The following is a 13,963-nucleotide window of genomic DNA, read 5'->3' as shown; positions in this document are numbered from 1 at the left end:
AGCATTTCTTACATACCGTAACATGGACTTGTTATCAACATGCTCTACACCTCCAGAACGTTGAACAAAGTCGTACACTTGTCTTTGTGCAATCAGTGTTTCTTCCTGCAAGTTTTCAATCAGCAGATTATAATTCACTGAAAATCCTCTTTCCAATTATGCATTTCCATGGAAAGTACCAACATCATCCTCACAAACTTTAGAAGGCCTGTTTTAGGCAGCTATTGTATGTGCCTTAAGAATGAGCATCCACAGTGCTCAGAATCTTGCGAGGAACAAACCAACTGATATGATCACTCAATGTTATCAGCTTCTTGTCCTGATAGCCACCTGTTTCGAAGACAACATTATAAACTGTACTTCACACGCTGTTTCCTCACACCCGAATTTAAAGCCACAGGCGGACATAAGCAGGAAATTCCCTTGGTATGTTTGTACTTCAGGGTAATTTTGTCTTGAAGTGTTTTTACCATAACCTTTGGACAAGTCCTAACATCATTTTTCAGTAACAGGACAGACTTTTCTGGTACTTTCTCTTTCTTGATGGCATGGCGTACTGCATAACCCAACTTGATATTGTTAGCAGTCAATAGATTTTCCTAGTTATCTACATCCAATCGAGATACATTGCCTAATGGCCAATTTCGTTATTGACTACATTTTCTAAGATCCTTGAAAAAGTCATTTATAGGAGATTACTTGATCACTTAGACCAATATCAAATATTAACATCATCACAGTTTGGCTTTAGGAAGAAAAAATCTATTGATGAAGCTATATTCAACCTTGTAAATACTATCCAAACAGCATTAGATAATAAACTTCATGTAGTTAGTATATTTTGTGACCTAGCAAAAGCCTTTGACTGTGTCAATCATAGTATATTGATTAAAAAATTGGATTTTTATGGTATTGTTGGTCAGCTTCAAAAACTTCTAATCTCATATTTATACTACAGACAACAAAGTGTAATGTTAGTGGATACCTGTTCCAATAAAAAGTTTGTCTCTCGCTCAGGTTGTATAGAGCATGGTGTGCCTCAAGGATCGGTATTAGGTCCCTTGCTCTTTCTTTTTTATGTTAATGACTTACCACATATGCTTGATGTAAGAGCTTCTGCTATTCTGTTTGCAGATGATACTAGTATCATAATACAAAATCTGTCTCGCACCCAGTTAATTGAGGAATCTGAAAATGTACTCAAACTAATGATTTCTTGGTTTAAGTCTAATAAATTAACTTTAAATTTTGATAAAACAAATTTTGTTAACTTCATAACAAGAAACCAAATGTATGAAGATATTAATATTTCTTGTTTAAATAAAAATCTACATCAGTCTCATTATGCGAAATTTCTGGGATTAATAATTGATGAAAAAATAAATTGGAAAAAGAACATAGAGGTATTATGTAATAAACTAACATCTGCATGTTTTGCTCTTCGCTGTATGGTTGGGAAAGTTGATGTTGAGGTTATGAAATTAATGTACTATGGGTATTTTCACTCACTAATGCAATATGGTATAATTTCATGGGGAAATAGCTCGGAAGCTATTAAAGTCTTTATAATACAAAAAAAAGCCATAAGGATTATTTGTAATAGCAAGCAAAGAGATTCATGCAAACCACTTTTTAATAAACTATGTATTCTCCCATTGCCAAGTCAATATATCTTTTCAGTTTTAGTGTTTTTAAATAAAAATCTGAATATTTTTAAGCCAAATTCAGCAATACATCCATACGAAACTAAAAAATGTGATGACTTGCATATAACTCGGACAAGAACTACTTTACAGCAGAAAGGCATATATAATACTGCTTTGAAGTTATTTAATAATCTTCCATTAACTTTAAAACAACTATGTAAAAGTAAAAATTTTAAATATAAATTAAAAGAATATCTCATCTCAAAAACATTTTATTCTGTTGATGAATTTTTAAATTGTATTGATAATCATAACTTGTGTGTTAACATTTGAGTTGTATATATATATGTATATATATGTATATATATATATATGTATATATATGTGTATATATATATATAATAGTTATGTGTATATTTGTGTGTTTATGTATAAAATCTTTGTGTACGGACACCTTAATATTATATGTGTACAATACATGTATGCTCTATCCCTTTAATTGTGATATGTGTATATAATCTTGATATTGTTTATAAATTTTATCTTACTATGTTATGGATTTATTTTTTATTTTGTATTGTATTGTATATACTGACATGTTCTACACCATTGAGCATTTGCTCATTCATGGTCGACGGAATGTAACTATAAATAAATAAAAATAAAATTGTGTTTGTCCCTAAAGCTCTTCAGTACCTCTGGTTTCAAAAACTTTCCTGCCAAAGTTAACAAAATGTCTAACAGTGAATTATAGAGAAAAAGTGCCATGGGTGCTTCACTTTGGAACATTGTAAGAAACAATTCCAGCTCTGATGCTAAAGAGTGGAAGAATGTCAATTTTACTTCTAGAAGACTATCTTCAAGGGCACTTTTCACTACATTGAAAGAGACAGATGAAATAGAAGCTTCACTAACAAATTTATTTGGGTGGGGTAACGTTTTCATGGCACGCTCAGCAACTGCAGTATTTTCTAACCATCTGATTGCACAAAATTTCTTGGGAAAAAGCTCTGATCCAGTTATTCTAATGTAATCTGCCCTCCATGCAGGTACATGCTTAAACAAAAAGTAACTGTGCCTCAAAAAAACTAACAATGTCCCATTGTGTAGCAGAAATTCCAGTTTTGAAAGCACCATGGACCGTATGAAGCCCACAGCTACCAATTTCTAGCAATTATGGCGAATCTTCACCAAAAGTGTCTGTGATACGTATTTTCAAAGCTAACAAAAATGCCCAATTTACGATGGGAGCATTCATACATACTTAAAATTAAATGCACCTGTCCGTATAATCTGAACGTGGGAAGCATATGCCACAGCACGTACGTCAGTAGGATAACAGACCAGCTTGAACCAGTTTGTATCACGTAATTTGACGCCACTTCCGAATCCGAAAAAGGACGTGGGAACTGTTCATTATTTGCCATTCAAACATAAAAATGGGAGGGGATACACTTGATGCTACGTTAATGCAACCTGATCAATAAACAAAAAAAAAATTGCCAACTACAACCTACCAAACAAAAATTCCCTGATTTTTCCCTGATTACAATATTCCCTGATTTTTCCAGGTTTTCCAGGGTCAGTAGACACCCTGTGTGTACTAACAAAACTTGCCTGCAGAGGAGAATTTCTAGTATGTACAGTGAGAGAGACTATAATTGAAATTTGATATTGAAATACTGTGTATTGTAACTTAGAATTTTTAATGGAATATCTTGAATGGTTTTACTTTGTTAAGACCATTCAAGATATTCCATTAAATTTGTTAAGACATGTTTAGTCTTTGTAAAGCCTGTGTTATTTAGTTTACAACTGGTTTTTTTTTTTTTGCAAAATAAGACATAACTTTGATCTGTATAAAAAATACTGACATACAAAACAGGTCTTAAAACTGTACCAAAGTTCTATGTGAGAATAAATATTTTCTTTAGATGAGTAGTACCATGGTATATGTAAAGTATGGTAATCAAAAAGTATAACAATGTTTAATCGAATGAATCACTTGATGTTTTTACTTTTTTTTTGTTTATGTTAAGCAGATTTTCACATACAAAATTTAACAGCTATTTATAATTGTATTTTTATCTACAATATTAAAAATTCGTAAACACCGCTTTCCTCATTTATATGTACCGCTATGAGGGTTTTTTACACCGCCAATGGCATAATTTTTTCACCATTTTTTGGGGTCTCTAGTGATTAGTCACACAATCCATTACCCAGATAATGAGGCAAATAGCTTAAATTAGTCATTCAAATATCTAGTCACCAACTACTTCTTGGCTTCTACGCTGAATGGCTACAAGACAAGCTAACATTCAGCACATTATCAATTCCCCTCACATGGCCTCAACAGAGAAGCCAAGTACTGTGTAACCACAACAAATACAAATCCTAAATTAAAAAAAGGTGGGGCCAGTCTTGCTGTCGCACCATCTTGCTACATTTACTCAACTTCTTGCACTAACAAAAATCAATTTTGTAAAATGCATGGCACATGAAAGTTTAGTTGTGTGTTTAAGATTAGTTGCACTTTGCCATAACTACCGTATTTACCCGAATATAAGACATTTTTTACCATAATTTATAATTCAAAACAAAGGGGTCATCTTATATTCAGATACATTGATTTTTAGGTAAACATACTTATTTTAGGTCAATGTTTTCAGGTTGTGCAGTAGTTACTGGCTGCACATGTTACAACCGATGTTTTTGGAATGTTCTATAGCAATAGATGGCGTCCATCTTATCGATTATTTTCTTGTACAAAAACATCAATGTAGGTTATACAGTACTTCTTTGCTGTGATTATTTTTTTAAGTTAGACGAACGGTTAATGTTATTTACATTTTAAATGCTGATGAAACGCCTGTATATTTTGATATGCCTTCAAATTATTCAGTGGATGCTGTTGGAACTAAAACAGTTAATGTGAAGACAAGTGGCAATGAGAAAATAAGGATAACAGTGATGCTTACGGTAGAAAATTGTTCCCTTTTGTCATTCTTAACCGTAAAACTATGCCAAAGAAAAATTGCCTTCTGGGTAATAGTGAGATGTCAAGAAAAAGGTTGGATGACAAGTGAGTTGATGCAAGACTGGTTAAAGGCAGTTTGGGATAGAAGGCCTGGGGCACTTTTAAAGAAGAAAGATGTTAGATGCATTCAAAGGACATTTAACGCCAGAGGTGAAATCATGTATTAAAGGTATGAACACCGACCTTGTTATTATTCCTGGAGGCATTACTTCAAAGCTGCAGGTATTAGATGTGTGTGTCAACACATCATTTAAAGACCATCTAAAAGTGCTGTACTCTGAATGGCTCTTGGCAGGCAACCATTCTCTAACACCAACAGGCAAAATCAGAAAACCAAGTATAGCAGTCTTGTGTCAGTGGATTATGGCTGCTGCATGGGACACAATCTCATCGGAAGTGATCATAAAAAGCTTCAAGAAATGTTGCATTTCTAATGCATCGGATGGCAGTGAAGATAGTGAACAGTTTCCAACAGTTACAGTAGCAGCCATTTAGGTATTTATTTCTGTTTATACATATGTATACTGTTAACAGTATTTCAAAAGTGGTGGTTGAAATCCTTTGTAACATTCATATTTTCAATTTTATATCTAATTTGTTGGCATGTGCTTAATACAGTAAATTAAATTTTTTTCCTGAAAACATGAGGCTGTAGTTTGGGGGTCGTCATATTCGAGGCCGTCTTATATTCGGGTATATACAGTAAAATGCCTACAACCAAATCCAAATATTTTTTTGGGTAAACTATTTGGAAAAGAGTTGTATTTAAACACACAGAAAAACCTTTGGTAAATATCTACTTGGGCGGTATTTCCGAAAAAAATGTTAAAAATCCAAAAATACCTTTATTTTATGCTCTTCAACTTCCTCTTTTCATTAAAATCGGCGGAGATTAGAAATTCCAAATACTTTAGGAGATATCGAATTTTTAAATTTCTTCATATGTAGTTGAGCGGTATTTGCGAAAAAAAAAATGTTCACAACCCGAAAATACCTTTATTATATGCTCTTCAAATTCCTCTTTTCATTAAAAGCGGCGGAGATTAGAAATTCCAAATACTTTAGGAGATATCGAATTTTTAAATTTCAGCACAAAACCAGCGCATTCCTGTGGCGTGCGTGCACAATTGTTTCTTGTTTACGTACGAGTATCTATTTTTTTATTGGATAATGATGTCACGTGATTGTTCGTGATAGGCCAGAATTCAAATGAACTAATACGTGATTATTTAGTTCAATTATTGTTTAAAACGGTGTTTAATTACCGCCTCCAACTTAGGTGAGTTTTTAACGTTTCTAATTTTAAAGTCTTATTTGTTATTTTGATATTGTTGCGCAAGTAATAAGTAACAAAAAAATTTACTTGAGTTGTTACTGTACATCCTTTGTTACGGGTTTGTTAGGTAAGGTCAGTTACATTATAAATAATTTAAAACTAAAGAATAATTAAAATTAATTCACATTATTTATAATATCACCTTAGTTTGAAAGTATTTATAATGTAACTGACCTGACCTAATCGACCATTTTAGTTTACTGTTCACCGTCTGTCCGGGTTTGTTTGGTCAGGTCAGTTACATTATAAATATTTTAAAACTAAACAGCCATTAAAATTAATTCACAAAATAAATTTTAATGTCGGCTTAGTTTGAAAGTATTAATAATGTAACTGACCTGACCTAATCAACCATTTTATTAATTACGCATTCACGATTCACGTATTCACGAACACGGCAAAATAACAAAAATGGCGCCGCTCGAATGGTTCCACAGGTCTTGTATTGCAAAATTAAAAAATTCGATATCTCCTAAAGTATTTGGAATTTCTTATCTCCGCCGCTTTTAATGAAAAGAGGAATTTGAAGAGCATATGATAAAGGTATTTTCGGATTTTTAACATTTATTTTCGCAAATACCGCTCAACTACATATGATGAAATTTAAAAATTCGATATCTCCTAAAGTATTTGGAATTTCTTACCTCCGCCACTTTTAATGAAAAGAGGAAGTTGAAGAGCATAAAATAAAGGTATTTTCGGATTTTTAACATTTTTTTTTCGGAAATACCGCCCAAGTAAATATTTACCAAACCTTTATGTTAGTCTTTATACAATTTTTGAAACGTCGAACCTGTGAAAGTGGTAGGTTAATAATGTTTCACAAATGACAATAAAAACATCTGAAGAATATTTTGTGATTTTCCTGACTGCCAATGTTTCATGATCATTATCAGTTTTCTAAACCTGTTAGTAGCCTTAAAATTAAAAAAAAAAAAGTTTCAAAACTGCAGTGGTGGAATGACAGGCCTCATAGTTTTCCACTACTTGCGTAAATAATGAATGTGAAAACTAGTTACTTAAATTATAACTACAAACTTCAGTTGAAAAAAACCAAAATGTACCTTCAAACAACCTCTTCTGATCCTTCTCCTCAAGCGTCAGCAGTTCTCTGGCAGCCTTCCTTATCTTCGCCAGCGTGTACTTCACGCGCCACACCTCCCGCTTGTTACGAAGACCGTACTCCCCGATGATCTTCAACTCCTGGTCGAGACGAGCCTTCTCGTACGGCCGCCTAGGGGTCACATAGGTCTTGCTGAAGACCGATGGGATGCGCCCGTTCACCATCGTGGACGATTATTAACTTCCAACTGAAACACACACAAGGAATAGATAAGGCGAGAATTAATCATCAAGCCTTTAGGAAAATTGCACAGCTTTTGACTAGGATTGTAACCAAGCATCAGGTAAGGTCTTCAGAAAGCACACTAACATTTAAATGCCAGACTTGCCGCTATGCCCCCTGTTCCCAATAACCACTTATTCATACTAGTGCTTTTACATTACCGAACAAGCTAGTTGACTCAAAAAGAAAACAAGCACAATTCTACATTTTACACTATTTTATTGACAATTTTCTACTTGGTCTATGAACGATAACACTGACATCTTTCTTGTGCATCTTTTATTCTACAAAATGGGCTACCTACCTAACTGCACATGCGAGCAGGGCACTTCAGAACTGTTCGTGCATCAAACTGAAGTGACTGGTCTGGTGTAAATCGTAGGTTTGCAAAAGTTGCTATGTTAAAGCACAATGGCAGCAACTGTGTCACTACGTAGGCTGACCAAGGTAACCTATAAACTGCAATTTCTCTAAAACTAGCAGGAATTCAGAAATGCTGTCTTCAGGGTTAATAAAGTAACATCTTTATAGTGTTCGAAAAGGTATTTTCGTAATTTTATTATTTAATTAACAGCAAAACCCACAGCATAAGAATTTTACCAGAACTGTTGGCATGCTTATAATTGTTCTTTTTCAGAACACAATTTATGTTTACCATGAGGAGAATCAGTGTTAATTTTGTTTATCCAGACACAGGAGTAAACACCAAAAGAAAAGTTTGATGTGACATGATGCATTATGTACCCAGGTTAGGTATGGTCACCAAATTCATAATTACATTGCGACAATAACTAACAGATTTCATGTTTCACCAAAGGTATCAAGGTGATCACCTACATGGTTTTTGGTCATGGCGAAGAAAATGTACCAGCCTCCTTCGCAGATGAATGTTCTTTGTTTCTTGTCAAATTGTTTTTACAAGAACTTCACATGAAATTACACATTTTAACATATACTTGAACAGTAATGCAGGCACTGCCATTGCACAAGTTCCTACTATGCTTGCAAACAGGTTGCTTAAATGAAAACTTTAAAATCAGAACACGTCACATTATGGCAGGTATCAAGAAACAAAGAAACTTGATGTAGTTACACTAACAATTACCATTTTTGTTCCAGTTAGATTCTAGGAAACTTGGGCTGGAGAAAGGCTTAGAATTTTGGTTTGGAATTTAGCAAGTTGAGAACAAGTATACATTTCAACATACATTACTGTACTTTTCTTATTAAAGAAAATTTAATAATTTTCCAACTAATGTTTATTTGTTTTAAAAGCCTTTTCCCTGCAATAACCATACCTAATGGACCCACCAAATCACAAGTTTATCACAAACCAGTAGGAATTTCACAAAGTAAACAGAAGAGTGTGTTTCAGGGTTGAGGAACATCTAAGTGCTTGAAAACACAACTTTTTGAATTTTGTCTTACGGGACAGCCGTTAAAACTCGTACATTTACAATGTGATAATTTCCACGGTGAATGAAAGAACGTCTGTAAGGCTGAAAAACAATATTTCCTAGAAAACATTTTTAACGAAAAAGCTGCCTTAAAAAACAATTACTAATGGAATGAAAACGGTGCGAGTGCTTCATATTTGGAACTACAGACCTACCTAATCATATAAGAGAAAAAGCGTGTCCTAAAAACATTCCACAACTATCAGAATTTATTTAAAGTTTACATCTTAGAACACAAGAAACACTGTTTACACGTGTTGACGACCAAAATGCATCAGCATCAACCTACATAATCCATTCCTGATTCTAATTAACATCACGAAATTTAATATAAACACATAAAGCCTCAAAATTATAATGTAGCACAATTTACCTTTCACAAAATATTGCATTCACTTCCGATAAAAGACCATTCCAAACTCACTCCTGCAACGCTGCAACAGATTCCGATCATGAAACGGAAAAGGAAATTATCAAAGAAAAACAGATATGGTGAGTACTACTATAGTTCACAAAGAGTCTATGATGTATATATACAAAACATGAGCATTAATAATTACTAAACAATCAATGAACAAATTTATTTTCTTCTCAAAACAATTCATTCGGTCATATAAGTTAAATATATTGAGTTAAGAAAACACACATTAAATTTAACTTGAACTTAAATAATTTTTTAAACGTATTACACGAATAATGAAACATTTAAAATGATTATATAAAATATTGTGCTTCTTTCAATTTAAATTTTTGATGTAAAATAATCACAAAAGGGATATTTTAATGTTTTTAAATTTTCATAGGTAAATTTAACGTTACTTTAGTTTGATAGTAATTTATTTTAAAACCATGTATCACCTCTATCATTTCTGAACATGAAAATGACTCAAAAACAAGCTCTGCGCTAATCAAACTTTTAACCCTCTTGACATTCAGATTATGTCAAATTCCCTCCATATCATGCAATTAAGCATCTAATCTAATGCAATCCAAAATCTATTATGTTTGTATCCACCTGCTTTCCTGCAACTTTTGCTTACATAAAATTCCCAAACAGCTCAGCCGTATTCAGTGCGTACTTGATGACATCCGTCGGTGCTCCTAAAATCCGCACATACTTCTATGGCACATCGCTGCCTCGCCTCTAGTGCAACGCCACGAACGCCAGTCACCACCAACATATCGATTGTCATCTAAACTGCAACCTAGCAGTGCGATTGCTCCTCCTAATATGGTTATTGTGTTAGTTAAGTAGTCGTTAAACATTTTTTTTACAGAGAAGGATCACTAAACTAATAAATAAAAAATTATATTTTAACACGATAAAGCTGGGAACATGGCTCGAATTAATCATTTGCACACATCATGTTTTCGCAGGATTCCAGGCTGTGGTGGCATGCGGAAGCGACGGTTCCAGCCAGTTCATCACCACCCATCTTGCAGACCACATGTGTATCCCCCCAAGGTGCCCATCAACCTTTGTCTACTGATACCTTCACTGCAATAGTGTAAGTTACTGTGCCGTCGTCCGGGGTCTCGGGCTCGAGTCCCGGTGCGGTTCCTAGCGGGAGTGGCTGCTGTGAATGTAATGTGTCCGGATGGGCGCCAGACTAGCTCTGGTGCTAATCGGTAGGTGGGTCGTGGGGTCGATTGCCCTGCGTGGCCCACTAGGACCGTCGGCGATGTTGCGTGGGTTTAAGGAATTCCCTACTCGGCGGTGGTTGGGAATCGTAGGGTGAAATAATCATACGCTGAATGAGGCAATAAATGATGTTTGTCATTTATTCAGGTGACTGTGGCCTGGGTGTAACGTCGTTGGTTACACGCCACGTCGTACAACAGGTGACGTCACAAAATGCAAAAACTGCACAATTACACACAACTAAGTCTGAAAGTTACTTGATAAAACGTGGCACAAGTTTACAAAAGAAATGTTACATGAGGGTGCGTTGCACGAGTTTGCAAAGGAAATGTTACACGAGGGTGCGTTGCACAAGTTTACAAAAGAATGTTACACGAGGGTGCGTTGCACAAGTTTACAAAGGAAATGTTACACGAGGGTGCGTTGCACAAAGTCACCAACTATTACTTGGTAGCGTGACCCTAGGTGTTTCTGAGCCTGGTTATTCACACGAGGGATGAGGGTGATTGGAGGCGGCCAATCCCGTAAGTCTACGTATCGAGGCGGTGTTCGTGCCCACGGTAGTGGAGCACGGACCGCAGCTAAATTCGTTCAAAGTTCCCTTGCGGGTGGTGTCAGTGCTGGAGCGACTGATTTTAACTAAAGTTCTGTTCCTCGGGAGACGGCCCGTGCCGGATGCTGAACCTACCCCGCGGACCAAGTTTGGTGCAGGGGGGGGTTTTAGATTTATGCGGCCGGATTAGGTCCTGGACCGAAAACTGGACCGGGTACGCACAGAGAGGTTATTAAAAAAGAGGTTTTAAGAAGTGACTATATTTACCAGAAGTGAACTCGGTGTGGACAAAGGATGATGTTTCTCCGTGGGACGTGCGTCCGCCCCGGTCCACGAGTCGCGCTGTACAGGCGTCATGTCATGGCGTCCGGCCGAGGCTCGGTGGCCCTCGCGCCAGGGTTGACCTCATTATGTTAGTTTCTGATATATGTTAATAATATAATTTAAGGGCGTTAAATTCTTAAGTTAATTATTAAAGCTGAATCAAGGTCATTCGTCCCTTCTACAAATTGAAGTTATTATGTTTAGGAATTATTTCATTTAAATTTTACGTCACACCAGCGACTGTTCGTCTCTTGCCGGATTGCTCTGGTGGGGGTAATAACGTAACACGAGGGATGAATAATTATGTCATATGGTTTCATTGACTAATGCAGGCAGAAGGCCGCCAGGGGAACACTCACACATGTATCAAAGTATTACACACGTGAGTGCCCGGGCACTCCTACGTCGCACTTTCGTCAACCGACTTTAAATTAATACGTGATACTGTTTAATAATCAGTGTTTGTTTTTATAACGTGGTTGATTGAAATGACGGTCTGTTTATTTGGGTGGGGCCGGGTTCTACCTTGGTTGCTGGTGGCTCGCCTGACTCGGGTGGGCCATGGCTAGGGGCGCGTTCCGTTAGCGGGGTTGAATACTGGCGGTTGCAGGTCGGGCTTTAGGGTGGCCTTCGGTCGGACGACGTCAACTGTACCGTTGTGCATCTCACACAGGGATACCGGTTAGACGATATGCTTACCCATACTTTATTTTTGGTTAAGGCCCATGAACTTTTGGAACCCACACTTTGTTCAGCCCACATGGTTCATTTAAAGTTTAGGCCAGGTACCACCAGTATTAACTGTGTACTACGTAATTCTTAACCAAATACCAAGTGGCCTTTCACATCTCGCCATGTCGTGTATTGGGGTTTTGTATTTGGGGGATGGCCACTACTTGAAACATGTTGACTTGTCCCAGGCAAAGAGGAGGAGCGTGAGCAGTCCCCAAGTTGGGGTCGCTGCCCAAGAGCAGGGAGAGATTAGGTAGAGGGGGGTGAGAGAGCGGGAGCGGTCCCCGAGATGAGGTCGCTGCCCAAGAGCAGGGGGGGGGGGCGGAGAGAGTGGGAGCGGTCCCCGAGTAGAGGTCGCTGCCCAAGAGCAGGAAGAGGTAGGGGTAGGAGCGGTCCTCCAGAGAGGTCGCTGCCGAATCAATACTGCTCAAGTATTCTGTCACTTTTATTTGCCCAGAAATCCTGGCTTAGCTCAGCCAGAGTAAATATACAATGGATATACATATTCATCAGGGAGGGCACATCTGTACCCTTCCTGTGCATATATATTCGAATTACAATACTATTTACATTCATTTGTATAATTAACAGGCCTCTTCGTTACGACACTGGGTATTTACATCTTTGTCCTGAATTAGGTTGGGCAGGTAGACAAAGTTACCTTAATTTACATTCCCCTTTGTCTGCCATCTAGGGGCGGGTGGCGAACTAACTTTCCTCCCCATAGATTGTGTAGGAGGGGTGGCGCACTTGGGGCTTGTGCTATCATACCAGCCGAGGCCAAAATGGTGGACATGACAATGTAAGTGTAAATGTAATTGTATTCAGTCACGTGTAGGTTACAATGCTCCAAATATGCCAGCAGCTCGTCTACAATTCAATGCATAATGCCGAGAAAGTCTATTTCGTCGCCTCTTGACTAAAGACCAGGAAGACCTTAATCATTTACAGCGAAACCCATCCATATTCGCTATCATGTGGGTATCTAAGCGTATTGTATAGAGCTCTGTTTCTTGCAAAAGTAATGACAGCCATTTCAACAGTAACACAGTGTATGAAAGTACTGTGCCAATAAAGACAATCTTACCACAGTTTCATGTCTATCATTAGGTAACTAGTTAACTATGCATCAGTGTGTTGTTGCTCTGTAACTAGTTAGTCAGTTTATTGATCTATGTCTTTGGTGGCTGTCAGGGCGCAACAACAGGGGGGGCAAGGGTATTTTGCCCCCCCCTTTGAAACCTTGAAGTGGGGGCAAACGGGGGCAAAGAAAGTGCTGTGTAATCAATTTTTAGATAATAAAACTGCTTAAATATCACCATTTTTCACCTTGAAATACAAATTTTGCCGAGAAAGGACCCCCGGACCCCACGCTTCAATAGGGGGATCGATGATTCTTTATAAAAAGGTATATTGCCCCCCCTTTGGAAATTTAGTTGTTGCGCCTCTGGTGGCTGTAAAAGCTGGAGAATTTCTGTGCAAACATTTCCTGTCGTGAACTGGGACCAGCATTAATGGATTACCTGCGAACTAGCATGCACACCCCGCATAAATTGCTTGTTGGTGCCTACGGCAGCATCCATCAGCATTAACAATGGCGAATGTCGACAGGACGTCATCATCACTAAAACATTCTTTTCAAAACACCAGCACTTGTACTTGACATTGATTGTATGTCCTGCGACAATCCTCACCCCACCAATACCAGTTCTTACTGATGAAGCTCACGCTCGCATCCAACCCCCACGAGTCAAAAACACAATAGTGATAACCTTTAAATAATTTATAAGTTCATATTTATTTGCCTTTATTTATTTTTGCAGTCTTGGTGGTTAAATGAATATTTGTTTGTGTTATTTTGATTTACTTTTTCGTGTATTCTGCCTAC

At 37.1% G+C, this 13,963-nt stretch overlaps 1 protein-coding gene across 1 annotated transcript in view; it reads right to left on the bottom strand.

Annotated features, from left to right (window-relative positions):
- Window positions 1-9,334, bottom strand: part of LOC134537604 (small ribosomal subunit protein uS4) — a 32,225-nt gene extending 22,891 nt beyond the window's left edge. Inside the window, exons 1-2 of the mRNA XM_063378203.1 lie at window positions 9,198-9,334; window positions 7,087-7,332 (exon numbers count right to left, since the gene is read on the bottom strand). Of these exons, the coding sequence (XP_063234273.1) occupies window positions 7,087-7,309 (223 nt within the window). The 5' untranslated portion in view covers window positions 7,310-7,332; window positions 9,198-9,334. The remainder of the gene's footprint in view (window positions 1-7,086; window positions 7,333-9,197) is intronic.
- Between the last annotated feature and the right edge of the window lie 4,629 nt (window positions 9,335-13,963).

Source organism: Bacillus rossius, chromosome 12, assembly GCF_032445375.1.
Source record: "Bacillus rossius redtenbacheri isolate Brsri chromosome 12, Brsri_v3, whole genome shotgun sequence".
Classification (NCBI taxonomy): domain Eukaryota; kingdom Metazoa; phylum Arthropoda; class Insecta; order Phasmatodea; family Bacillidae; genus Bacillus; species Bacillus rossius.
Note: the sequence above shows the minus strand (reverse complement) of the source record. Positions and strands in the feature narration are given on the sequence as shown.